The following is a 27505-nucleotide window of genomic DNA, read 5'->3' as shown; positions in this document are numbered from 1 at the left end:
CTTAAAAGTCTCTATTACTGTTTTGCAAAATTCTATTCATTCTATTCTATATGACTGGGGAGAGTAGCATATTTTGCTAGTCAAATAAAATCTTACTTTATATTGGTCAAAAAAAGACAATGAAACCTACTACAAACACTCTCTCTCTCTCTCTCTCTCTCTCTCTATATATATATATGTATACACACACACATATATTGAACAAACATACAAATTGTTCCTTGTAAGAAAGCATTGTAAAACTTTGCTGATAGTGTGAATTAAATGTTTAAGTACAGGTTTCAGAGGAACAGCCGTGTTAGTCTGTATTCGCAAAAAGAAAAGGAGTACTTTTCTAAGGTGCCACAAGTACTCCTTTTCTTTTTGTTTAAGTACAGTAACAGTTTCAATTAAAAGCTCTGAACTTTACCACTTGTATAACTGATGAGGTATAACACTGTTCCAGATCTTGGAAATCTACAATCTAGCTAGGTTTATATGGACCCAAGTCACTGTAGACCCAGGGTGCCTCCCAAACATTTAAACCCAAAACTAATAATAACAAGATCTCTTGTTCTTCCACACAAGCCTTTTGGAGAAATAGCTTCATTAACATAAAAGGTTTTTGTTTGCTTGTTTACATTTGTGTATGAATAGGTGTTTGTTGTGTAGAAACTGAGAGAAAGGTACGTCACTTGTAATTAGTTCTCAAATTTGATATTACACCAATTTCTTAAAGGACTGACTTCCATAATTTAGGTCCAGTTCCTGTAAAAATGTTATCTACTGCATGTATGAATCTTCTCCTACCAGTTAACTGTTGCAATGTACCAAGGAATGTAGCTGTCATGGGAGATCATAATCACAAAGGCAGAGGGGATCTCAAAGGTAGCTAGGGCCAGTCCCATGAAGGGCTTTGACTATCAGGGCAAACACATTCTACTGGACTTTGTGGTTCCCTTGGGAGCCAGCATGGAACACTTGAGTGATGTGTTAGTGCAACTCTAACTGCTAAGCAGACCAGCGCTATGTTTTGAATCAGCTGAACCTATTTTAGGATTTGTGGCTTCATTCCTAGAAACAAAATGAAATAAGCAAGGCTGAATGAGTGGATTATCATGGACAGGTATTTGACAGGGTTAAGAGACACCAAAAGCTATATGCTGACCTCACCACACACGCATCACTTCTTGTCAGCTAGTCCTTGACACCGTATTGACAGGGGCTTTGAAAGAGAAAGTCATCTACAGGCAAGAGGGCCAAGAATACAAAGAAAAGATGGTTATTATTGATGATAGTTTTGTGGAGGCATTCTTGATTCAAGAATGCAGATCCTGGAAACAACTAGTGGTGATGGGAGTGGAAAAAGAAGGGACAAAGAAGAGAAAGATTAGTTGGCTGTTTTGTGACTTTGGCACAGCACCACAATTCTTGGCTACTGCACTGAACACTTGTCATAGATATTAGAAATTTTTCATCATTCCAATTAATTTTATTTTCTGCCCTTTACCCCTCCCTTTACTCTCATGGCAACCTTCTTCTGAAATGACTGCACTGTTGAAGTGACACCAGTCAAAAACAGAGGTAAAAAGAAGTTTTCTTTCTCAACAGCCTGTAGGCTCGCAAAATTGAACCTGTTCTTTTATCTGCCTATGTTCATTTAGCCCACCAAGCAGTCTTTATTAAAGCCGAGGCATCAGGCAGTCAAAGTTCATTAATACCATTTATATAATCTCTGCAGTTTCAATTAACTCAGCAAGACACTCTACTACATGATAACAGTCTCATTAATTCAATAAAATCCCATAACTATTAACAATATGGTCTATGTTAAACGGGGTGTCACCTAGTACAAAATAATAGCTTTAACAGCTTGTGATGAAACTCAGTGTGGTTTTTTTTTTAATTTGATCTAGCTAAATATTCAAGCCTTACGTAGCAAGGTATTATTTCTCTGTAAGGAATCTACAGGATTTTAAACACAAGCAGGGGGTAATTAAGTCCTTTTAAGTCATATCAAAGAGTGAAATTATACTTCTTGTTTAATAAATGATACTCTGAATTAGCTAGAATGTGATCTTCCATCTCCCCCATCACCTCCTCATCACATATACTTTGAGTTATATTCACTAGAAATGAGGAAGGCTGGGTACTGTTGGAGTGTTTTCCTCAACAGTGCCCTGAAAAATACAGCTTGCTGATCTAATTTTTTCTCTCCATGACACAAGGTAGCTCTCTACTTACAGTCCATCAAAAATAAAAAATTGCCAGCTGATAGAGATTTGCTGCTTTTGTTAACTGTATATTTGATTTTCGATACCATCTACAAGACAGCTCTTGATAAGTTGCTGCTTCAACTCAAATATGCGGATCTTTTCATGAGACACAAATAATTTCCTAGCTTGGGGATGGAGTGGTTGCAGAATGTGTGAAAGGATACACTATGTTATAAAGATCTGTAACCTTACAGCAACTCTGCATTTTTGTCATAAATCATTTTCTGTCTACGTAAAGTTTCTCGACAGTTTAGTCCTTGTTCATAGTTACTCAGTTCTTAGTCTCAGCACAGTATGTTAAATTACTCCTAAAGTAAACATAAAATATTCTGATTTCTATGTTTCTTTCAGTACTGTACATGAGGCTTGTTAAAGCATTTAAACATTATGCTCATTTTAAAACCTTAAGAGCAAATGCTGAATTTAACTTTCATCTTAAAAGGAATGCACAATTGGTGCATTTGAAATGCTATCTTTTACCTTTTAACAGTAAGAGACTACTGGCTTGAGTAGATATTCTATCTAGTAATATAATGAAACTCATTAACATATATATTGATAAAAAGATTTAAAACTTTTCAACTGCACCCACTATACTGCATCATATTTTGGTGCTGTAGTATATGGTCAAGGGCCAAACAGCGAACGTACAGTATATCTGCTTCATGTTGTAGAAACCAGAGAAGAATTTCAAATGTTATGTATGTTGTAAAACTGCTTGATTATCCCCATCAACCCTTCAACTTCTTTATATTGTTATTCAGTATCATACATTTTAACGGTGGTGCATGTATTCAAGTATTTATCCATCTAAGCCCAGAAAAGCTTTTGGTTTAAAAGAGGTTGTTAATAAACATATTCAGAAAAGTTGGAAGATAAGATTTAGCAGCTTACAGAAGACAATTTGAGGGAATGTCTTATGAGGAGGAAGCATATGTGCTTGAATGAGCTTACTTTTCTTACCATGAAGCTGACAAGTAGCTCTTTGATTACTTAAGCATTACGATACAACTTTGGATACAATAAAACCTACATTATTGTTCAATCATTTGTCAAGCTCTATAGAAAATGTTGAGTCAATGGATGCCACCTGTATGATATTTTCATTACCTGTTTATAAAGCAACTGCTCATTTTCTCTAGCATAACAGAACAGAACATCTGTAAGAATTTTTCTCACACATTCTTGCTGGAAATACTGCATTTCAGGAAATCTGAAAAAAGAAAAACATTCTATTAATGTAAACCACATAGCTCACAAAAACTACCTCAGACACTTGATTTAGATATAAACCTGGGCATCTATAAACAGTCCTAGGTATGCTATAATATCTGTTTTCCCATTTTCTCTGCGTATTGTGGTTCTGCTGGAATAACAATTAAAGGAAAAAGTTGTGGTATTTATTTTGCAAACAAAACTTTGTGAACCATATAATTTAGCATATGTCAAGCCTAAGTATATATCACATTTAATGCATAATACCCTATGATTAAAGACTAGAGTTACACAAGAACAAAATTAAATGACAGGCAGATTGTTCTAATTACCAAATGTTTTGTAAGTAACCGCTCCTGAAGCCAGGGTGTGAGGGACACGTTGTCCAGGCTTGCTGCAGAAAGGCAGCAGTGCTTTAGAGGCAGCAAGCAAGGCAGCACTCACTCTCCCACCCCTCGAGATGCAAATATCAGGTTGAGCTAGGACCTGCTACGGGCATTGTCACTCCTTTTTAGGAGCGATGGGAAGGAATTTTTCCCTCACCACCATATTGGCATAGATGGAATCGGGTTTTTTGCCTTCCCCACATTGGGTATCAGGAAGGACCTATTATGGTGAGGAGGAAAGGGGGTTCAGGCTATACGCCACAACTTATTTTGTAAGTGTGGGGCAGATGTCCAATGCAGGTACTCCATAGGAAAGCATCCAGTAACCAGATAAATGGCCTGGTAAAGGACTTGAAAAGGAGGTGCTGGTTAAAGGAACGAAACGAGGAGTGGTTCAGGGCTCCTATGATTGGTACGGAAGGGAGCCAACCCCCCTTTCTTATAGCCCACCTTACTCCTCCTACCGGGGGTTGGGGGTAGGAGATGGTAAGGTCCAAGCCATGAGTTGGCTGGAGGACCTAGATGGAAAATTAAGTGGGGCTGATGGCTGGGTAGTTATTTGAATGAACCTGGAGTTGCCTGCACTGTACACTTCTATCTGCCCAGTAGTCCCAGTCATCTAATAATAAAGTTTCAGTCAGATTAAATCCATATCAAGTGTCTCCTATCCTTCTTTCGGGATAGCCGGACAATGTGACTGACCTGGAAAATCTAATCCACAAGATAGTGTGCCATATAAGAACATGATGCCCGCTGTCAGAGTTCCAAAGTTTGGAGGTCCCATGGCTTTTCCTTGAAGAGACCCTTGCTCTGCCTTAGAACCATGCCTTGCTCAAGTAGAGAGTAAAAAGATGGAATGAGTGGGCAGGGGAGTGGGGAAGCAGCTGCCAAAGCAAGGGGGGAAGGCTTCTTCCCTCCTGTACCCAGACTCCTGCTATAAGATCTAGCAAACCGGGGACTATGCTGCTCTCAGAAGGTGGTGTGTGACCTACCACAACATCTCCAATTGCTTCTACTTCCAGTTTGTGCCCACCTGTTGATCAGTTCTGCACTAAAGGATTCAAAAATAGCTCAGGATGTACTCATGATATGGCAAAAGAGACTACTAGTCATTAAAACATTTGATTTCAAGAAAATGAAACACTGAAGAAACACAAGGCCTCAAATAATTAAAATATACTTGCTTGAATGCTTTGAATGTGATTGAGGTTGGAAATTGCAACTGAAATATCAGGACTATCTTGCTATTTCAAGATCAGTACTCAGTCCTTATCTCCAATTGCAAGATTAAAAAATGGACAAAGGAAGCCATTAAAAATAATACAACTGATACATTCGCTGATTTGTAAATCGTCAAAATGGTATACAGGGAGTACAAGTGTGGAGATAAATATATATCAAAGTTCAATAATTTGTGCTTAGTTCTGTGGACTCTTAAGGTATTTTTATAAAAAGGGATGCTGTAATAAATGTTTTACTATGTCATGAAGATGTCTAGGAAATTACTCATAAAACTCTGGGACCTGATCAATAGATAATGGGAGTTGCATTCACAACTGAAGAAATAATAGGATTCCTGAAGCTCTTGAGGTCTAGCAAACTGCCATTTATCTAGTCCTGTTGAAACTTTATATAATGCCTAATCATCCTATATCAGATTTTCAGAAGCAGCAGTCTCGCGTATCACCTTAATTTCAAGAAATCACTTGATACTTTTGCAGAAATAAAATTTATGACAGGAGAGAATGAGCTATGAACAAGTGTTAAAAAACTTAAGAGGAAGGAAATAGAAGATGTCAGAAGCCTGGGGAAAATCCTATTGCCCAACAATCCGGGGCAATGCAAATATTAATGTGTAACTACTGGCAAGCAATGTATTCCTGTACAATCTGCTCCTTGGACATTCAAAGGAGAGGCAAACTGAAGGGTTAAAATTATACAGGATGTGCCTCAAAAAATAAGCTCACACAAAAGCTGTCTGTATTTGAGAAGGCTCCACGCTTGTGAGAAATAGTGACTGTTTGAAACAGTAACAAACAAAAGAGGAAGGTATGGTGCAGAGAACTAGACAAAAGAATAGAAGAACACTTCAAAAGATAACTCAGAACTGTAGTTTCTATTGGGCAGCAGACTGATTGTTGACACTTATTCCCAAAAGTCTGCTTAATTTTTCTAGTAATTAAAATAAACACGCAGCAGTGGCTCACAACTCCCAAAGAATGCCTTGTGTTTAAGTTTTCACATTCCAGGCTGTGAATAGGTGCATATGTGAAACCTGGTTGTGTGTGCACGAGCAAGTATTTTGTGTATATTACACAGGAACAATGAACGTAGAACAGTCATTCATATGTCTCTACTGTCCACCTCTAAGAGTGTGAAAATGTAAACACAAGCTGCTATTTGGGTGTGATCACCCAAATATGGCAGGTTTTTCTTCTTTAACATTATAACACTGGGCAGATTATCAAGATTAACATGCCAAAATCAATTCTATTCAATTACTCATAGAAATGTTTTTGCTTCAGTTAGATTAAAAATGTGATACGGAGGGAGAGGTGTGAGGGGTTGAAGTTATTCCTTTAAAATATCCAAAAATTTGGGCAAACATTCATTTTTATCATAAGACTGAACAATGTTTTAAATGTGTATTGGGACAGCCTCTTCTAACCTTTTCCTCTATCATAATGATAACAGTGAGAGAATGCTATAGCAAAACAGTTGAGGGAGGAGACAAAAAAAGTGAAATACTGCAGCATAGGGTTCATTATTCACACTTATTTTGTAAAGAGAATAATTTATTATAATTGTGTTAACCATTCAAAAGGAATTTGCAAATATACAATGGAAAGGATAGATTAGATAGAGGCTCAGATGGTGCTCAACAGTTGGAACAGTTTAATTATCTTAGGTCTTTAGCATCAGTTCCTATGTCAGAAACTATAGCCCAAAAGGAAGTATAACAGGAAATATCTGCTTGGAGAAAGACAAGTGAGTGATTGTGGATAAAACTATACAGTGCCAAGCATAACGGGGCCTCTAGGTGCTACCAAACTACAAATTATCCAAAAATAAAAGCTTCATGTAAAGTAGAATATGAACAGGACATAAGGTACTCCAGTTAGGTACTTCTGCCTTCTATGTCTGGCTTTTGCGCTGTCTTGTTGTGCCTTGCCGTGTAAGTTACTTAACTCCGTGGCTTAGGTTAGCCAGCTGCATAGTGGATACAATACTGCCAACCCCAAATGTTAAAAAATAATGAGAATTATTCAGAAATCATTTTAAAGACAAATTGGGAGTTCTTTCATTTAGCTGCTGGGTTTTGAGCCATTCGAATTCAGTGGGATCACACTTTCATGCTTTTCGCCACAACTGAGGCACAGTTAAGTGACTTGAAAATGGTGGCATTAAAGAGAACAAGCAAGGTAGTATGTAGTGCCATTACTATGGATGTTAGTGCCCAAGGCGAGCAAGCATATTTGTGCCCCCAACTAGAGTCCTGCCTAGGGCTATTTTTTTTAATCCCGCTCCCATCCTGCCCCACAATACCTACTCCCATCCACTCCTGCATTATTTGTTGAATTTTTATCCCACTCCCACTATTAAGGCATCAGGTCCTGCAGGATCCCAATCCCGGAGGGCAGCGGGACTGGGATCCCGCAGGTCTCGCTGCCATAATAGCGGAAGTGGGATAAGAAGTCAACAAGCAATGTGGGAACACTGGGAGCAAGTACTGGAGGGTGGGATGGGAGTGGGATTAAAGAAAAACAGTCCTCCCACGCCGCAAACAACATGAAACGTCCCAGCCAGCAGCCGCCACTCTCTGGCTGCCCAGCTCTGAAGGCAGCACTGCCAGCAGCAGCACCGCAGAAGGAAGGGTGGCATGGGATGGTAACTGGACTCGCGGATCCCAGTGCCACTGCAGGGCTCTACCCCCTACCATTTTTTTTCTCCACCCCATTTTTTTGCCTCCTCCCCCATCAGCTTTGTGCCCTACATGGCTACCACGTTCACCCTGTCCTGATTACGGCCCTGGTATTGGGCTGAAGAATATAACATTTTCCTGGCATTTGATGGGAATAACGTTAGACCAACAGTTGGAAACTTGTCTGCATTTGTAATAATCACATTACTGTAAAGGAAGGACACATCTGAGGCTTCAAAGGTACAGTACAGCAGATGGCAATCAACGTAATTTAGGATTTTGAAGAGATTATTTATGAAGGACTGTTATTCAGTCCTGCCCTAAGGAGTTTAGGAAAGAAAGAAACAAAGAAAACTCAAAAATACGCAAAGATATCTCTGAGTATCTACAATATCAGAGATTCTGGAAGGAAGGATAAAAATGAATTCATGAATAAGCTGGCTGAAGTGTTAATTATGGTAAATGCGAACACAAGAGACCATGATGCTTAAGAGAGAACTATCAGCTCAGGAAGAATTTTACAGAGAATGTTAGTGTACAATTAGAGTCTGTTTTACAAGTACAGTACCTTCAGATCAAAAGAAGTAGGAAACATTTTAGAAAAAAAGTAGGGTACTATGTCTAATTACAGCTCAGAGTGAGGATCACATTAAAAACAGGCATTTTATCATCATGTTTTATTGCAGCTAGTGGGAGCAAATGAATTAGCACTGAAGTCTGCTTTAAAAAAATACCCTCACTTCATACAAGTGAAAGTCAGGGTGAGTGAATTGTTTTTCTAAAAGTTAATTTAAGGTATTTAGGGGCTCCAGGGGGACATTTTTCTTTCTTTTCTCAGACAGATCCCCTACCCTCTGCTCAACTTTATCAGCATGGGTGGGGAAACCCCACCAAGGACTGCATAAGCTGCCAGAAGAGCAGAAGCTATTGCTACTATTTCAACACTTTGGGGTTGGAGGAGGAAAGAAAAGAAACTGTCCCTTTCCCCAGGAATATCGGACCACCCAAAGACAACAGGGGGCCTGTGAAGAAATGCGTTTCTAGGCATACCCAAAGAAATAGGCCAAATAGGGGAAAGACAGCAGCAGGCACAGTGGGAGAAGAGAAAAATACCTCTCCCCAAAATACGAGGTTGAAACTACAGTAAAGAACAGAATTATCAGACACACAGATTAACACAATTTGTTGAGGAAGAGTCAAAACTGCTTTTGTAAAGGGAAATCATGCCTCACTAAGGTACAGAGAAGGTCAACAAAAATGATTAAGGGTATGGAACAGCTTCTGTATGAGGTTAAAAAGACTGGGACTGTTCAGCTTGGAAAAGAGGTGAGTAAGGGAAGATGTGATAGAGGTCTATAAAATCATGAATGGTGTGGAGAAAGTGAATAAGGACATGTTATTTACACCTTCACACAACACAAGAACCAAGGGGCACCCAATGAAATTAGCAGGCAGCAGGTTCAAAACAAACAAAAGGAAGTACTTCTTCACACAACACACCGTCAACCTGTGGAACTCATTGTAAGGGGATGTTGAAGGCCAAAAGTGTAAGTGGGTTCAAAAAGAGAATTCAACGAATGTGTGGTAGATAGGCCCATCAACTGCATAGATGTTCCTTTCCTTCCAGCTCTCTCATAAGCTTGGAAAGAAGGACAAAGCTGCTCTACTTCACCTCTCTCAACCTAAGTTGCTTTTCTTTGAAACAATAGCAGCTACCACTACTTCTCTTCAGACATATAGATCTTGATGTACAAATTCATTTTAGCAGCAGGCAGAGGTTCTATTGTGAAATGGAAAACACAGGAGATGGTCCAGTGGGGATCCCTACAAATTATTTTAACTTGGAATGTTTGAGAGACAGGTTCAAGACTGGGTATTCAGAATCCTAACTTAAAAGAAAAGAAGGTGATGAAAGTGAGTGGACTGGTATCTTAGTTTGAGTACACAGATGTATCCTCACAAAACAAAATAACGTATACACATTATATAGCATTAAAATAAATTTTTGCATCTGAGGTGAAACAGTTGGTTTCTGAGACAGAGAGCTGGGAAGAACTTTTAAAAGCTATGCTTTAGCTTCTACATATTTTATTAATAGAAAATACACCAGCATTGTTCTTTAGTGCATTTGCTGAATGATGGTAATTATTCATGACTTTCTTACATCTACTGCAAGTAACTATTGTGTATGCTCAGATAGGAATTTCTTTTTTAGTGGAATAATATAATATAGTATTATAGTGGCAGCCTGGTAGTGGCTGCTATACATAATTAAGGTTAGGTTAGTACTTTCGTTATAACCGCCTATTTTTACAGCTTTCTGAAAAGCTTCACATTTGAGGATGAAACTAACTATGCTTGGTAAAAGCTCAGATACAAATATTTCTGTAGAGCTGAAGAAAAATCAATTCTGATACCTCTCAGCTCTTGGACAGCAAAACAAGAAACTTCATCATTGAGATTTTCATCACTAATAACTTAAAAATGGCTTAACAAAAACCTTTAATACTTTGCTTGTAAATAGTTACGAAGGAATAGGCCCTTTTCCCAGATTTAAGATGAAAAATATTCAAACTTTAAATGCTTTAAAAGTCAGTTCTGAATATGCTGAATAACATGCTAAAATTGTAGCAGGGCCTAATAAGCCATGCCCACAATCTGACATTCCCAGTGCAGTGTTCCAACGTGGCTTCGTGGGGGATTGTAAATGTCTGATTGAAAAACACACCATAATTCTCAAAAAATGCAAATTACAGATGTATCTTTCTGTTGCTCTTTCAGGTATGCAGCTGCCATGTTAACCCAGCCTTGTAGAAAAATGTTTTCAGCAGTGGAAAATGTATGAATTCACCTCTCTCAGAGTCCCATTTATCTAAATTAATTTTGAAATTTAAAATTTAGAGCCTATTACAGAAACTCCAACCTAAAAAAAAAAAAGTATCACATTTCTGTGCAAGTTTATTAATGCTTAGTATTGTTACACTTAAAATTACTGTAATTGAAAGATTAAAGAAAATGATTTTTTGCAGTTTTTCTAATGTGGTTACTCTGTGCTTGTGTATGCAGCTACTTTCTCAGATTCACATGTACAACAAGCTAATCCATTTACTCTGTTGGATTGTGAGGGTATTTCATGCAATAACAAGGTAAATTAAAACTTTTTTAAAACATGGGAAGTCATAAAAATGGCACCCCAAACCATTTTTAATTTTATATTTACTTATGATATTTAAAATTGATGGAGTCGCATTAAATGCTAATTCTGGCAATTTAACCTACCTTCCGCCCACCCATTTTTAATAAGAATTTAAATGAAAAATTATGAATACAACATTAAAAACTGTTTTAAACACAAAAGCCAGGAAATGTAAACTCTAATATTTTCATAGAAAAATTAACTCACCCACTTTACATATAACATGTTTTATGATTAGCTAGGCAATTAAATAAGTATGTACCGTATGTGCAATGTAGGTAAATTAATGTTACTATGAGAATTTTAACTTTCACACTTCATGACTTTTTTGATACTGATGACTTGTGATGAAGCACTGTTATTTTTGGACGTAGACAACATTTTGGATAAATGGCTACGCAGAATGTTCATTATTCACATTTATTTAGATAAATGGACAACAAAGATATCCATTCATTGTACTCCATTGCTAATGCCAGAGCAGTCTGGACTTTATATTCTTTTTTTTACAATGGTCCTCTAACTACCATATCTATCACTATACTAATATACATTCCCCAGTTATAGTTTAGATATGTATATATTTTAATCTTAGAACATCCTGAACCATTTCCATTTACAAACAAAAATTACCATCTGTGAGAACTTACATTAAAATCTGAATATACTTTAATTATACTACAGACAAAAATGCATTCAAACAGGCCTAGGGATGGACATACAAAATATTCCAGAAACCATTATTAATGATTCTTCCTCATTGCTTTGTTTTTATACATTTATATAGTAAATGAAATGGGTTAAAGACAAGGGTTTTTAAAAGACTGACCAATATTATTTTATTTCAAGTTATAAGTAAAATGTATGCCATCTAGTGTAGTAACATATCACATATTTAAAAAACTATAATTGAATTTAATTAGATTTACACATTACAGTCAGTTATCCAACCCTGATGAAATATTTTCAGGAACTGAATATTCTAACTCAGAAAAGTTTCTAAACAGGAAAGACCTAAGGGCCAAAAAGATGAAAGAATAGTCACAGAGATGTTAGGGCAAATTTTAAAAGGCATCTGTGACAAACAACACTAGAAAAATGATACTTAAAAATAGAAATGCTAAACTTCTCTCGATGAATGACATTTCTCACTAATTATATACTGCTTTTATTATTGATTGAATAAGTGTTAAGAATTACAGAAAATCATCTGTTCAATCTTTTATTATGAACATAATTTAGTCAAAAGACCTGTCAGTTACTCTTACTCAATTTTTGTTTCATACAGAAAAATGTATTTTATATTTAATATAACATTTCCTAATATCTTAATTTAGGAGAGCTTCATTTCAATACCATCAACAAATCTCTAGAGTTTAACTCAATACTTTTTTCTCCTTTTTCTCTCAAAGAAAACTTCTCCATACACGCACACACCAATCCTTGTATTGTAATAAAATTTTAGGTCAAGAAACACAAAGCAGTGTACACAGCATAAAAAAAGAAAGTTAGAATTTTATTTAAAAAGTTCCTCATAGGTCTACATACGTTCTTGTCACATCTTGTTCAATCATTGCTCGAAGCTCTTTATCCTGGAAAAATTTGTTCCAAAGGGACTGAAAAAAGGCAAAATAATAGCATGAAACAAAAAAATACTACAATATCTTAATCTTATATAGAAAGTTCTATCTGCAAAGTGCTGTAAAAATGTAACCAATTAATCCTCAACATCGCTGGGAGGTAGGTATTATCACTATTTTACAGATGAAGAAACAGACAGCTAGGTTAGTGACTTGCCCAAGGCCTCACAGTAAGTCAGTGTTGAGCAGGGATTAAATCTCATAAGTTTCTGGCCTTCCTAGCTCCATGCGCAATGCACTGGACCACATAATTTTCAAGTATTCAGAAGTAATTACAAATTGGCTTAACTTGCACATTGGCCAATTATTTGCAAGTGAGCTATTGAGCCCTGGCAGAAATAAATCAAGTAGGAAATGCATGACAATAAAATACCTGTCACACAGAGGACATCTCTCTAGTCCCTCAAACACACTATGCAAAGGAGAGTCTCATATGTGGAGTAGAAGGAGATAACTAATTATTAATGTAAAAAATCCTAAATTGAAATATAGTTTAAATTAACTTCAGTGACTTCTGTACCTGTACATGTGCTCCTCTTTTTCCTCTGCCATCCAGGCCCTGTTCACCAACCCGTCCCAAAAGCTAACCTGTCATTTTACCCTTCCAATGCGCCAATCAATGCCATCAGGTTATTGTACTGCTGAAGAAAAAGGAGTGTAAAGCAGAAGCAGCTCCCACTGTAGCAGTATGGTGGCTTGACAGTACTGATCAGAGCATAAGAGGGGCAAAATTCACAGCAGATAAGCAATTGATTTATTTTACTGTATTACTGTGTTGTATAGAGAGAGATTTGAAAAGACGTTAGACCACGTAAAACAAAATATCAGAAGCAAGGAAATGAAAATAGGGACATCTACAGCCTTTAAACATTTTATTTTCTGTAAACAATTCATTACCATGGTGGCTTATATCCCACAAGAAACAAAGGGGAAAGTAAGTCAATGTTTGCTAACTGCAGGAAGATAAAACTAGTATGGAAAGATTTTTTAATTTAGCTTCTATAACTTCTTCTTTAGCTTCTACAAACAGTGAAAAACAAAACAGGCATTCAAATACTTAAATGTTTATCTGACACTGTCCCATCCAGACTAATACCCTTTCTTCACCGAATTTAATCTTAGTTATACCTGCCTATATGAGACTCCGATTACAATTTGAGTAAGGCTCTAGAAAAGAGTCTTTGCTGATAAGACTCTGTGAGGGTGTAGGGAAACAGAATCCCCACTGCTAAAAAGGACAGTACAAAGGTGTGGTGCATCTGACTACCCCATTGGAAATAAGGGCACAGGTGCTGGAACTAGGGATGCTGTTGCACCCCCCTGGCTTGAAGTGGTTTCCATTATATACACGGTTTACTGTTTGGTTCAATGGCTCTCAGCACCCCCACTATACAAATTGTTCTAGCGGCTCTGTATAAAGAGATGCATAAAGGTGGACTGCTGCTTTATTCCTACTTTTGATTTGGTACTGTGAATTTGTGGTGCGTATGAACTCACTTGCTATTTGTCCTGCCATAATAACTTTGACCTTTCATTAGCCTTTTTTTACCCACAGTGCAGAAAGTAGGTTTGGAGTCCCTTTGTACAGACCACCAATACAACAGAAATGCAACAACTTCAAGGCTTCTTTATAACTGGACCTACGTTTGGGTCTATGGCATGTAAAGTCCCTCCCCGTTTTCAGGCTATAGATTTTCCTATTTTCATTATCTGGCTTTTGATGTTCTGTCTCATAACTGAATTGTCCTTTCAAATGTCTCTCTATAAAACACAGAGGAACACAGTAATAAATTAAAACACATCAGTTATTGGTTATTAATTTGAGAATAAAACAGAAATGCACAGAACACTGTTCCAGCACAAATATCTGTAAAACAGATGCACATTCCATAAATCCAGCCAAATAACTGTATTTCTCTTATTTAGAACATGTTAAAACCAAAATTTTCTAAAACTGTAACAAGCTGGAAAAATTGAGATTAATAAAATAGCTTAATGAAATACTACTGTGCAATAGACACAGCACTACTAAGAAGAACAGCTAAGATCTTCAAAAATGGGTGGCAAAAAGTTAGGCTCCTAAATCTAAACGTACACACCTAAGTGGCTTGATTTCAAAAGTGCTGCACTCCCACACTTCCTGCAAACTTCAATAAGAGTTGCTGGCTACTCAGCATTTTTGAAAATCAGGCCAAATGTGTTTTTCATGTTTTCGGTATTACTTTAAATTCTAGGTCTTTCATTTTGCAGGAGTTCCTCAATGACAATAACTTAATTTCTCCTTGCTTGCTATGACCTATAGAAAATAATCCCCTACCAGCATAGAGTACTCAAGACTCTAGAACAGTGGTTCTCAATCTATTCTTTACCAGACACCTCTTCCATCCAGTGGCACAGGGTGGTGGCTAGCCTTTGACACCTGTTGGGAGTCACAGCACTGAGGCTGAGAACCCCCCCCCCGCCCTAGAAAGATAAATTCATGCAACCCTGTGTGTAAAATCAAGTCTTTAAATGACCTCAAAAGAGTGGGGGTTGATTATCTTTTTCATCCCAGCTCTATCTCATTATACCAATTTTTTTAACTATTAAGTGGCAGAGAGAGAACATAATAGTAAACATGTTTTGATAATACAGTACTGAAAGCAATTCAACCCACAATTTGACTGAGAATCTTCATGCATGATAAATCACCAATCAACCTACAAATATTTTTCTGGACACGCTATCCAACCGACTCAACTGATATTCATGTACAGCATTTTACATTTATTTTGAAAAACTAAAGAATAATAATTATTTTAACAGGCAATATTTCAAAATATGCAGCAAATCATTATTAGTTCCATTGCATATTCACTTAGCAATAATTCATTTGGTTTTAAAAGTGCAGACATTTTCAGTAAGAGCGGATGATACAAGTCATATTACATGGCTGACCAGTTGGCCAGATTCAGTGAAAGTAGAATCAAATCCCAAAATCGATCTCTTGCTCAGCAACGCATCAGCAGTTGGGAGAGTTGAATAGGCAGTATACTTAGCTCCTAGAGAGGGAGTACCAACTGCTCAACAGCAGCTCATTTTAGGAGTGGCACGATAGTACTCCCGTTAAGTCTTCATCGGCCAGGAGTTCTCTTATTGCCAATCTGATGATGAGCACCGGGAGTAGTAGTTATATATTTTTTATTTTGTTGCATGCACAATATATGATACAAGTGAGGCTCAGCTTACCCCCTCATCCTGTGAAAGTGGATTGTTGATGACCAGATCCTGCTGTCCAGCTTTCCGAGGGTTTGTAATATGCTGGGGGGGGGTGAAATAGAACATGGTTTCTACTTTCGGACTTCTCTCATATCAGAAGTACTGTTCCAATATCCAGGCATATGAGTGGAAGATGCTTTTTATATTCTACTTACTATTTCTTTAATCTTGTTATACCATGTTCTTAATTTTGAAGTTTTATTTATCCACTGACTTCTGTCTTGTGGTAGAACATTTAGAAACAGCTATCAACAAAGGAAAAGATGTATTTGTTAGAAAGAGAAGAATTTTCATCAGCAGATAAATATAGGAAGAGATCAAAGTAAAAAAATACAAGATTGGAGCTGCAAGCATAGCATGAATGGAGATGATGTAACATATTTACAACCAATGAGATTACAGAAAAGAAGTTAGGTATTCAAAAAATATATTCTATCTGAGATAAACTGGAAGGACAACTGTGGACAAAAAAAGAACATCCTCCACACTTCGAGGTAGTTTACAGGCCTGACTTTGCAAGATGGGGTTCAGAAAATATGTAATCTAAGCTCTGAATTTTATAGGATAAATGTTCTTTTTGTGTGTGTTGGAGGATCAGACACACAGAGATGTAAATTTCCCCCTTTGAACTGGGGAAGATTATTTGAACTAGATGTAAGATATGGACAAACATTAGCATTCTTTGGTCATTTTTAAAAGAGGTAAGAGTTTTCTTTTTGAAACATTCTAAGCTATTCTTAAAATACTTAGGAAATACAGTCAAGAACATAAATGCCTCCAAACAATTCTTTTTAGAATATTCAATATTAAGAACTTAACGAAAACTTTGGCCAACATTTTCAAATACATATCCTAAAATTAGGCACTTCAACACACACACAGTTTTCCAAATTAAAATGGCCTGATTTTCAAAAGTGATAAGCCCCTCTTCATTTAATTTAAATGGAAGTTGTGGGTGCTCAGCACCTCTGAAATCAGGCCATTTTCATTTAGGTGGCTAAATACAGATTTAGGCAACTAATTCTAGGACACAAGAAGGAATAGGCTGTGCAAAAATGTGTGTGTAAAAATTCTGGGGCAGCCATTTTCCTGCCCTTCCTGAAGAAAAATATTTTTTATAAATTGGAAAACTGTTTAATATTGTACACATTCAATTTCTTACTTCTCTTTCTTTGGTTACTGTCACTTACTCAGTATATTTTAAGTTTCTTTTTGTAAGTCTTGTGTTGATATCAAGCTGAAAAACTTCCATCACATACAGCAAGTGTATTGGGGAAGATGTTCTCCTCTATCAGAGGGAGAAAGCCCTGACCATTTTGTTACACATTACTTTATATCTCCATTCTGTGTATCTCAATATTATTTATTTTGCTCAAGGAGGAAATAAGGTTTCTGATGGCTCTTCTTGTTTTGCATGACTGGAAGTTCCTACTTTTATCCAAAAAGTACAAAAAGGCCATGAATCTCTTAATTTTCTCTTTCTTATTGGGAAAGATTCTCCAGTTGCTGCTTATGGAGAGGCAGAACGTAGGTTGTAAACAAATCAAAGTTAGTCCATAAAATATGAAATTATAGGCCAAAGTCCCCCTTTTCACTCAATATGCATGTTTTCCAATGTAAAAACAGTATCAGGAAACATGGATGTGTCACACGAAATTGTACACTAAAAATAAAATGCTACACAACACAAAGATGTTTTTTCATATAAATCCTTCACTATCACCAGTAATTCAGCTTTAAGGCAACACAATATGATTAGCAAATGTCCTATGAATTATAAAATGGAAAGGAAAACATTGGAATGAAGTCTCTTGGAAAATTCAGTAATTCTTTGCATCAGTAATTTTCCAACGCATCAGGTAATGTGTTGATATATTGCAACCACAATAAATATTTTCTTCTTACCTTCCAACAAACACTACGGAACCTGCTGCTTCTCAGCTGCCCATTAATCCCCTTCAGCCGTATTGTTGCCAAGTAATTGTTGTTTACAAATAGTTCTTCCCATTCTTTACTACATGAAAGAAAAGAAGGAATGAACATTATTAAAAACCCTCAGCTGACATAAGGGCTATCTCACACTAAGTAATTTTGGATAAGCAGAAGGAAGGGAACTTTTTTAATGTATATATTTAGTTGTGTACTGTTTCTAAATGCATGGCTGTCTTTTTGGACACATTTCTTCTCTGGATTTAATGAATATGTAGATCGCTATAATTATGCCAGCAACTGAAATTCATAATGTCTATGGAGGCTATTCCATTTTCTCTAAAATGTTGGTACTGCAGTTCAGTGAATAGACAAGAAAAATGAATATTAATATAAGCATATTCATGTTTCAGCCATGGACAAAGAGGTACCTGTTCCAAAAATATGCAACAGAAAAGTATACTGTTGACTGTATTAGTTCCTCACATGACATATTTGCATAAATGAACCTTCTTTTCTTCTTAAAGTCAAGCTGGGCAGTTAGGCAGTTAACAGAAGAGGACTTTCTGGAACATTTAGTGCTATTTACTATTGAAATCACTTCAACTTCTTTCTACATCATCAGTTTTAAAATTTTAACAGGTGCTAGCAAATTTTAAAAAACATCAAAAAAATTAAAAAGCCTCACTGTATAAACTGTTAAAGGCAAGCTTGAGTACCTTGCAGTACCTATGGCTGACTAGATAAACAACCTAAATATGCCTCCCAGGCATGCAGACACCAGGGGCCTAACACCTGTGCCTCATTAATATACAAGTAAATCTGCTCTACTGGGAAACAATTGGAAATTAATTGTCCCAAACCATTTACTGAGTTTGAATAAAAGAATTAGACCTATATTTCCTACATCTTCCTCTGAATTGAATCTCAAGAATAATGATCTAACCAAAGTAACCCAGACCTTTGCAGAAAGTCTTCCTGAAGTCTATCACAAATTCAAATAGTAATTTTACTGTAAATCATCAAGGACACATTCAGGGGCATATGTGCCTTGGCAGCGTGTTGTTATTGTTGTTAAAGTTATGTCCTTCTCTTAGGAAATTCCTTGGTTTCCTAGGAAGAAACTAAACCTGAAATGGAGAAATCACTCTTTTAATCTCAAGGTGTGATCATATCAGATCCCATTGCCTAAATAGGGTTAAGATAGGTCAGGCAGGTGCTGTAAGAACTTCTCCCCTCCCACCCAGTTCCTCGGAGATCATTCTGAACAAATACCCTCAATGACTGTTGGGGCACTAACAGACTAGACTGTTGGGGTGGAGATGTCATCTTTCAGTTAAGAAGAGGTGAATTTCTCATAGCATTGTTTCCTACATTAAGGATTTACTTTTAAGCCCAGTTCCTTGGCTGCAGCTGAAGAGCTGAGTGAAATTTGGGGTGGTATGTGAAGGCTGCTTTCAGAAATCTTTGGGCTCCGCCAATTTTGGTCTGTCTCGGCTAAAGGTTGCTTTAACTTGTGCCACCTGCCAACAGCCGCAAGGGGCTCGTATGGCAGCAGATTGCCAGGGTGCACGGATGATTTAGTTGGGGATTGGTCCTGCTTTGAGCAGGGGGTTGGACTAGATGACCTCCTGAGGCCCCTTCCAACCCTGATATTCTATGATTCTGTGATGGGAGTGCCAGCTCTGACCCTTACAATGTCAGCCAGAAGGGGGTATGACATGATAGAAGTCACTGCACTGGCTCTATACCAGAGAATCTTGCTTCTATGCTGGCTATTCTGGCTTTAGGGCTGCTTTGTGCTGGATGTGTAGTGTAAAGCGGACACAGTTTAAAGGAGAATCTGGCCCGTTTAAATTTAAACATGGATAACTACAGTATTCTGCCTACCTAAATTCCCCTATGGTTTCTACCGGATACAGTATTCTACTGGATATAGTATTCTTCATTTCCTGTCCAGTTTTTGAGCATCACCGATGCCATTATAACAGCTGCCAAGCAGGTCTTGTTATATACACACTGGGTCAGATTCTGGTGTCATTTACAGTTTTAAAAGGGAATTATAGTCACTGAATTACTCTGCACTGACACGGCCATGACAGCTGAGTTAGTGCAGATGTAATGCGGGTATAATTGAGAACAGAATCTGTCCCAATATGTTTATTACAGAAGCTGCCAGTGGTGACGGTTTTACAGCAGCTCATCTTTTTTAACAAAAGGTCTCCCTCTAACTTAGGGTTTCACATACCAGTAAAACTTCCAAAACAGTCCTCTGCTTTTGTGCTGAAGAGGTCTACGCTTGCTCTCTGCCTAAATTATTTTGCAAAATTTGAGCAAAATGACGTCAACAGTTTGAGTTAGTAGAGTGTAAATGATACATTTTTCTCAGTGTAACTAAATCTGAAGACATGTTTTCAACAGGCCTACAGTAAAACAGCTGAAGCTGAAATCTGGCAAGTACATAATCCACACCCTGTTTGAACTTGTGGAAAAACAAAAAAACCAAAAAAAAATGTTCTAAGCAACTGAAAATATTACTCTGAGCGCACTCAATAGCAGAGTTTAACGAAGTTCTGTCCCCGCCGGACATCACTCAACACTGCTCTTTGACCAGCCAGGCATGCACAGGGGTCGCTGCTCAGACATATTACATGATGGAAATTTAAAATTTTTTTGGTATTTAACACAAAATAAGCCAGGAAAACTAGCTTTAAATCAGAGACAGAAGAAGATAAGGTGTTTAAAAAAAATCACAAATCCCACAATTTTAGAGGCTATTTACCATATTGGTGGCGTTCTACAACATTCAACAATTATTTAGCTTTCATTTTTTAAAATGATTTTTTAAAAGATTTCCTTCCAAGCTGATGTATCCTCCACAAAGTAAACTCACACATAGGTGCTCCGTTAACCCAGGTTCGCAGAAAATTTGCAAGTCAAAATGAAATGAGCAATGAAGATTGGAACTCAGGTCTACCACACCCCATTTGCTTCACTGAGGTGTGAACTTCAAGAACCAATTGGAACCATTTAAACCATTAATAAAGCAGAAGCAATTGTTTTATATCAAACTAGAAAATTAAATGCAAAAGCATGAGTTGATACTACATTTGGATTGCATAAATAAAATAAAGGAAAATGCAAATTCTAATATTTGGGCTGTCTTGTATGTATTTTGTATTTTATATTCCTGTGTAACTGGTTAAATGTAGCTGAATATATTAGTGGTCATATTTTAAAGTTTACATTATAAAACATGGAGCTGAAATAATGTTACTTATAGAACCTCAACTTCTGAATTTTTTACCTTGCTTTTGACTGCATCTTTAATGCCAAAGGTGCGGCATAAAAGTTTTATTGGAGTGAATTTGGGATGGCTGCATTACTTACATGTGAAAAAGTACTCTATGCTCATGAATGGGAAGAGAGGCAGATCTGTGGAATGAAGGCTGAGTCTGCAGGTAGCTGAAGGAGTCAGCTTTTCCTCCTTAGACACCTCAATTCTCTTCTCTATTCTTTCACACCTGTATTACCCTCTTGAATATAAAGTGTTTTCACATGTATGCTAAGGAATTTTAGATTCCAGCTTGCGCCATTCATGCATACTCTCTAAGTTACACAAACAACAATGAGCTCTTTGAAATCTTCTTTGACTGGGGTTACTGATCTAGTGGATAAAGGGAAGCTGTAGATGTGGTATATCTTCATTTTAATAACACTTTTCACATAGTCCCATGTAACATTCTCATAACCACACTAGAAAAACGTGGTCTAGGTTAAATTACTGTAAGGTGGGTCGCACAGCTAGTTGAAAGGTTGTACTAAAATAATAGTTATCAATGGTTTGCTGTCAAACTGAGAGGGTGCATATAAGAGGGGCCATGCAGGGGTCAGTCCTAGGTCCAATACTATTCAATATTTTCATTAATGACTTAGCTAATGGAGTGGAGAGTATGCTTTTAAAATCCGAAGATGACATTAGACTGGGAGGGGTTGCAAGCACTTCTGAATTCGAATCCAGTCCTCCAAGCAACTTTGACAAATTAGAGAATCAGCCTGAAATCAACACGATGAAATTCAATAAAGACAAGTGCAAAGTACTTCACATAGGAAGGAAAAACCAAACACAACCACACACTGAGTTCCCATTTTGGGAATAACTGGCTAGACTGAATAACAGCTGAAAAGGTTCTGGGGGGATTACAAGTGGATCACAAAGTAAATATGCCCCAGCAATGTGATGCAGCTGTGAAAAAGGCTAATATTCTGGGATGTATTAACAGGAGTGTCCTATGTAAGACACAAGAAGAATTATCCCACCCTACTCAGTTCTGGTGAGGCCTCAGCTGGAGTTCTGTGTCCAATTCTGAGCACCATACTTCAAGAAAGATGTGGACAAATTGGAGAGAGTTCAGGGAAGAGCAACAAAAATGATGATAGGTTTAGAAAACCTGACCTATGAGGAAAGGTTAAAAAAAACTGGGCATGTTCAGTCTTAAGAAAAGATGACTGAGGGAAAACCTAATAACAGTCTTTAAATATGTGAAGGGCTGTTATAAAGACGACAGTGATCAATTGTTCTCCATGCCCACTAAGGGTAGGACAAGAAGTAATGTGCTTAGTCTACAGCAAGGGAGATTTAGGTTAGATACTAGGAGAAACTTTCTAACTATAAAGACAGTTAGGCTTTGGAATAGGCTTTTCAGTGAGGTTGTGGAATCCCCATTACTGGGGGTGCTTAAGAACAAGTTGGACAAACATCTGCCAGGGATGATCTCGGTTGACCTGGTTCTGCCACAACACAGGGCTCTGGATATGATGATCTCTAGAAGTCCCTTCTAGGCCTACATTTCATGACTCTAATTCTATGAATCTGCAAGAGGAGACAAATGCCTTCTTTAAACCAGGCTTTTTTCAGAAGATATCAGATGTCAGTGCATCAAACAATTAGATACCCGATATACTGGGTTGTAGCAAGAATCAATTAGCAATTATTTCTAATACCTATCCCGTGAAGTGAGGAGAGGTGCCTTGTTCACAAAACTAAAGTGTCTGTCCCATGCTTCTCCACTTGGAAAAGGTATGTGTGGAAAGGAGTAGGTACCATGCTTAAGTGGACTCCTCTGATCCTGCATCCTCTACACCTGTCCCATATATTCTATTTCACTATTTTTCTCAGCTACTCTATTTGGATGAAGAAAGGTAAATGCCCTTCTTCTGGAGGACCTGAATGATCTTATCCACTGATCAAGCAAAATGCTCAGGGTACAAGACATTTTCTTCTGGAGATAAGCTTTCCATGATCATGAACACATGTGACTATTGTCTGGGAGGAATTTGATATGGCAACAGGTTATCTTCTAGAGGGGTATCCCAAAATCAATGAATCCACAGGTGTACCTTGCATGGACCTATGTAATCTCATTGCTTTTTTTAAATTGTGGTTTCTTTTGGAATTCCACCCACGCATCTGTGGGAATCACTGTAACTGAGAGAGTGATCCTAGCATCTTTGCAGGAAAAAAGGTGGTGTGCCTTGCTTGTGATTACTGTGGTTTAGCTGGAGATTCTCAAAAAAAGGGTCCAGAAGAAAAAAAATCTTCTGTTGCCTCATTGTGTTCCTTTTTCCTGACTCCTGTTCAGATCCTTTAAATACTGTTAAGTGTATTCCTGTATTTTTCCCTTAGTACCCAATAATTGGAAAGCAATGGGAGCTTCGTCCTTCAAACACTTCCCAAGTGCTTTTTATTTGCTGATGGTCTGAGCCAGTCAGGGACTGTGAAATGTTGGGCTGCCTGAAAGAACCAAAAATGGATTCATCAGGGGGACTGCTCTCATATCACTGCTCAAGGGTTTCCTCTGCCCATCTCTCTGAGACCTATTTATTAACCTGCTGAAGATGATCTTACCCCTTGGAGGAGAACTAACATGGGATCCACAAGATGACCTGAAATTTGAGTGTAAGTGCCTGGACCCAAAAGGAAAGACTTTTGTTAAAGACTGCTGTGACCCACAGGAGAAGCTGCTGTCCACTGTGAAAACCATTGTTGCATGTTGTTTTCTGTGTGGTCCCACTGCTTGGTTGCTGAGCTTGAAGGAACAATGACTAGGCCCCATAAAGAATAAACAGCTGACTTACCCTTTTAAGGATCAGAAATCCTTATGACATTGGCTTGCTCTGCTGAAGCCTGAGCAGCAGCAGCACCATCTTCCCACTGCCTATGTGCAGCTGGAAGGGGAGCAGAAGCATTGTAAGTACTATGGTCAGCAGCAGTGGCTGCTAAGATGAAACTAAAGGTCCCAGCAGTGAAACTACTTTTCTCATGAAGCTGCTCCAAGAGATGGAATTCACACCACAAGAAGGTGGAGTCCACTCAGATAGTAGGAGCAGCTCCCTTTTATCCATGGCTGCTGGACTACAGGGACAGCCTGCCATACCCTGCCACTTAGCTGAGATATGGGACTGGAGGAGGGATCCAGTGTGATCCTTTCCTCGGCTGGGGTGAATTGGAGTGGCTCTGTAACACTTAAAGGAAAGAAAGTACTATACCATGTAGGAAAGGAGGGAAAATAATGGGCAGAATTTTACTTCTATTTCAGGAGTGAGTGAGGTTCTGTGGCCTACAATGATCACAATGGTCCCTTCTGATCTTAAAGTCTATGAGTTTATAGTTTTGACCTAGGCACTCTGGCTAAAATTTTCAAACATGCTGGCCTAAGCGACTTAGGCTCCTAAGCCTCATTTTCATAAGTGGCCTTGGCATCTGGGAGCTCAAAACTTATTAAAAGTCAATGGGACTGTGTTTCTGTGTCACTTAGGTGCTTTGGGGAAAAAAATGTTACCCTCTTTGCCTTTTCTGCACCACTGGGATTGCAGAATAGCAGGAAACTGCAACGTCTCAGAGAGGATTATTTCCCTGAAATCCAGTCCAAATGATGTAATTAGGAGCCAAAACAGAGAAGAGTAAGAATATTTTGTTCTGGTAAGTAATTCTGGCATTTATTGAATAAGAATTTAGTACTATTCTGAAGAGGACGCGATCTGGCTGTTGTAGTTCTGGAAGGGGAGCTGAAAGGGAGACTCTTCAAGGAATAGAGCTTAGCTGCTATGCCAGCAGCTCCCAGGTCTGCTGCTGACTCCAGATCCACAACATAATGGAATACCTGAAGTAAAATATATGGACATCAATATGCTAAAGAATGTGGTTGAGCCTACCCAAACACACTATGAAATAAATAACAGTTCTATTCAGATAGATCAAAAGGAGAAAGAGGAAGGGAGAGTCGAAATCTTACTAATTCACATCAGATACCTATCGTAGGATACGGAACATAACATTGTACCCAAGAATAGGACCATTCTATGATCCCGTTGATTTACATGAATACATGTCCTACGAAGTCTACTAGCTACAACAAGAAGCCCTTATACAGTATAATATTCAAACAAGGTAGGAATTCATATTGGACAACAGGCATTAAAATCAGTGGAAATATAGGAGATGGAAATTAGTAACATCAGCAATATGGAAAAAACTTGAGCATTAGGACTGCAGGTGCCAAGATCAACCAGATAAACACTGTTATCTATAATTACTTCATTTTTAGCTTAAATCACAGGTAATGAAGGAACTCATACTATCTAAAAGGCAATTAGGAACTGTACACGGCTCTTTTGCTTCCTGTATCTGGAAATATTTTAAACTTATTTTTATTTAAAGATTTCTTTTCATAATGAAGCAAAACAGTTTAATCCTTAAAACAATATTCAGATAACAAACGCTACACACAGTATTGTAGCCCAGGAGAGGATATTATAACACTGCTGTTGGGGCTCAAGTATTTACACTTAGATTCCAGATCATGGTCTATATCCCAGGCTGGTTCCCTGCTCTGGGCCAGTGGAGAGAAAAAAAAGGATCCCCAGTAGAATGACCCCAAACAAATGGGTTAAAAGTACATTTAAGCAATGCTGTTACTGTCAGAAAAAATATGTGAAGTAGCACAATGTACCAGGGCCCAGTAAACCTGATTTGTCATTTTTATTCAGTTTATTTATTTAAAATGTTTTTATTTAAATGTGTTGAGACCCCAGCTCAACCTCCACAAGCACCCAATGAAGCAACAAGTTATTGATGCTATATGCTGTCAGACTAAATGATTTCCCTAATTATTGTGCCTTATGCTCTGCAATTTGAGGTCATTATTGATGAGAAAATCTGAATATCTAAATGTAATATTTACATTTAAATGAAAGCAACAGCTCTTGTCAAACATACAGCTTCTGCATGCATCCAAGAAACACACAGAATTTGTTTTATTTATGACAGCATAAAATGGCATTTTAAAAAGGGGAAGTAGCAGAAAGCAATGTTATGAAAGTACAGGCGTTTACTGCACAAAAATGGGAAAATAAAAAGAATGGTATTTTTGAGGACCACTCAACAAGTATGTAGAGCAAAACAAACCTGAAACAAAGAGGGTCTATTCACCCCCAAGCACCACCTTCCCCATCTGGACTAGTGACTGTTTTTGTTTGGAAAATACAATTACTTTCCTGCTCTGTCCAGAACTTCCACACAGATATAGCATGCGGAGAAAATCTTGGGTCCACTATGAACTCTCATTATTGCTCATATAATGGCAATATTGCTGCAAGATCCAAGATTCAAAGCCAGATTTCCCAAAGAACTCAGATCTCATTTATTTACCTAAGGTACTTATATGATCCCCATTTAGGCACTTAAAGTGCTAAGCTCTCAGAAAATCCCATTGCTCTGAGAAAGAGCTGCGGAGACCATGAGAGAAGAGAGGGGAATGGCACATAGGGCCCTAGTTCCTGCCTGGAAGAGAGACAGATACTCTTTATAACTGGGGTAGGAGAGAAAGCAAGTGAGGACCTTGGAGGCAATAACTCTGAGAATTCCAATTACTAGTAAGAAAGTTGTACTTTTCACCATCATGACATTGCATTGACAGTTCTCATTTAAGTAACAACCACAAGTCAACTGCCAGAATACCGCTGAGTGCTTTATTTTGTGTATACGCTTTTCTACAAAAATCATTGTGGTACCAGAACTCTTCATAAACATCAGTATATTAAGCTTATGGTACAGAAATGTCCTCATTTTTACAGATGGGAAAACTGTGGCAAAGGGAAACAGAGCAATCTGTCCAAGGTCAGGCAGGAAGTCTGTGGGTGGTACTATGTTTCAAGCTATATTTAACTGTTCCGCAAATCTTAGATAACATGACAAAAGAAGACAGAAGCAATAATGACCAAATAAGCTCCAGGGAGGATGCTGTCTCTTCTCCTGTCAAGATATAAGCTCACTTCTACTAAAGCCTTTTCAATCACCTAGTCAGGACAGGGAAACAAATCAACTGATAAGCCCAGCAACCTGCCATAATGGATCAGACCTGTAGTTTATCTAGTATCCTATGACAGTGGCCAACACCAGATGCTTCAGAGGAACCTGCAGCAGACAGATGTGGGTAATTTGCTACCCTCATCCCAAACAGGTCTCATTCTGATCTCTAATAGTTAAAAGTTGGCTTTAGCTCTGAAGCATGAGGTTTAATATCCCTTCCAAAATGTGTTAGCATTAACTATAAGAACTTTGGAAGTCTTGTTAGCTATATATATGTCCAATCTCCTTTTAAATCTTCTGAAGGTCTTGGCCTCAGTGACATGTTGCAATGAGA

At 37.8% G+C, this 27505-nt stretch overlaps 1 protein-coding gene across 1 annotated transcript in view; it reads right to left on the bottom strand.

Moving 5' to 3' along the window:
• Positions 1–27505, bottom strand: part of TBC1D5 (TBC1 domain family member 5) — a 275327-nt gene that overhangs the window by 193686 nt on the left and 54136 nt on the right. The window contains exons 3-7 of the mRNA XM_048838538.2: positions 17778–17886; positions 16028–16117; positions 15843–15914; positions 12523–12590; positions 3366–3468 (exon numbers count right to left, since the gene is read on the bottom strand). Coding sequence (XP_048694495.2) covers positions 3366–3468; positions 12523–12590; positions 15843–15914; positions 16028–16117; positions 17778–17886 — 442 coding nt within the window. The remainder of the gene's footprint in view (positions 1–3365; positions 3469–12522; positions 12591–15842; positions 15915–16027; positions 16118–17777; positions 17887–27505) is intronic.

Source organism: Caretta caretta, chromosome 2 (genome assembly GCF_965140235.1).
Source record: "Caretta caretta isolate rCarCar2 chromosome 2, rCarCar1.hap1, whole genome shotgun sequence".
NCBI lineage: Eukaryota > Metazoa > Chordata > Testudines > Cheloniidae > Caretta > Caretta caretta.
This window is presented reverse-complemented; position numbering and strand designations above follow the sequence as displayed.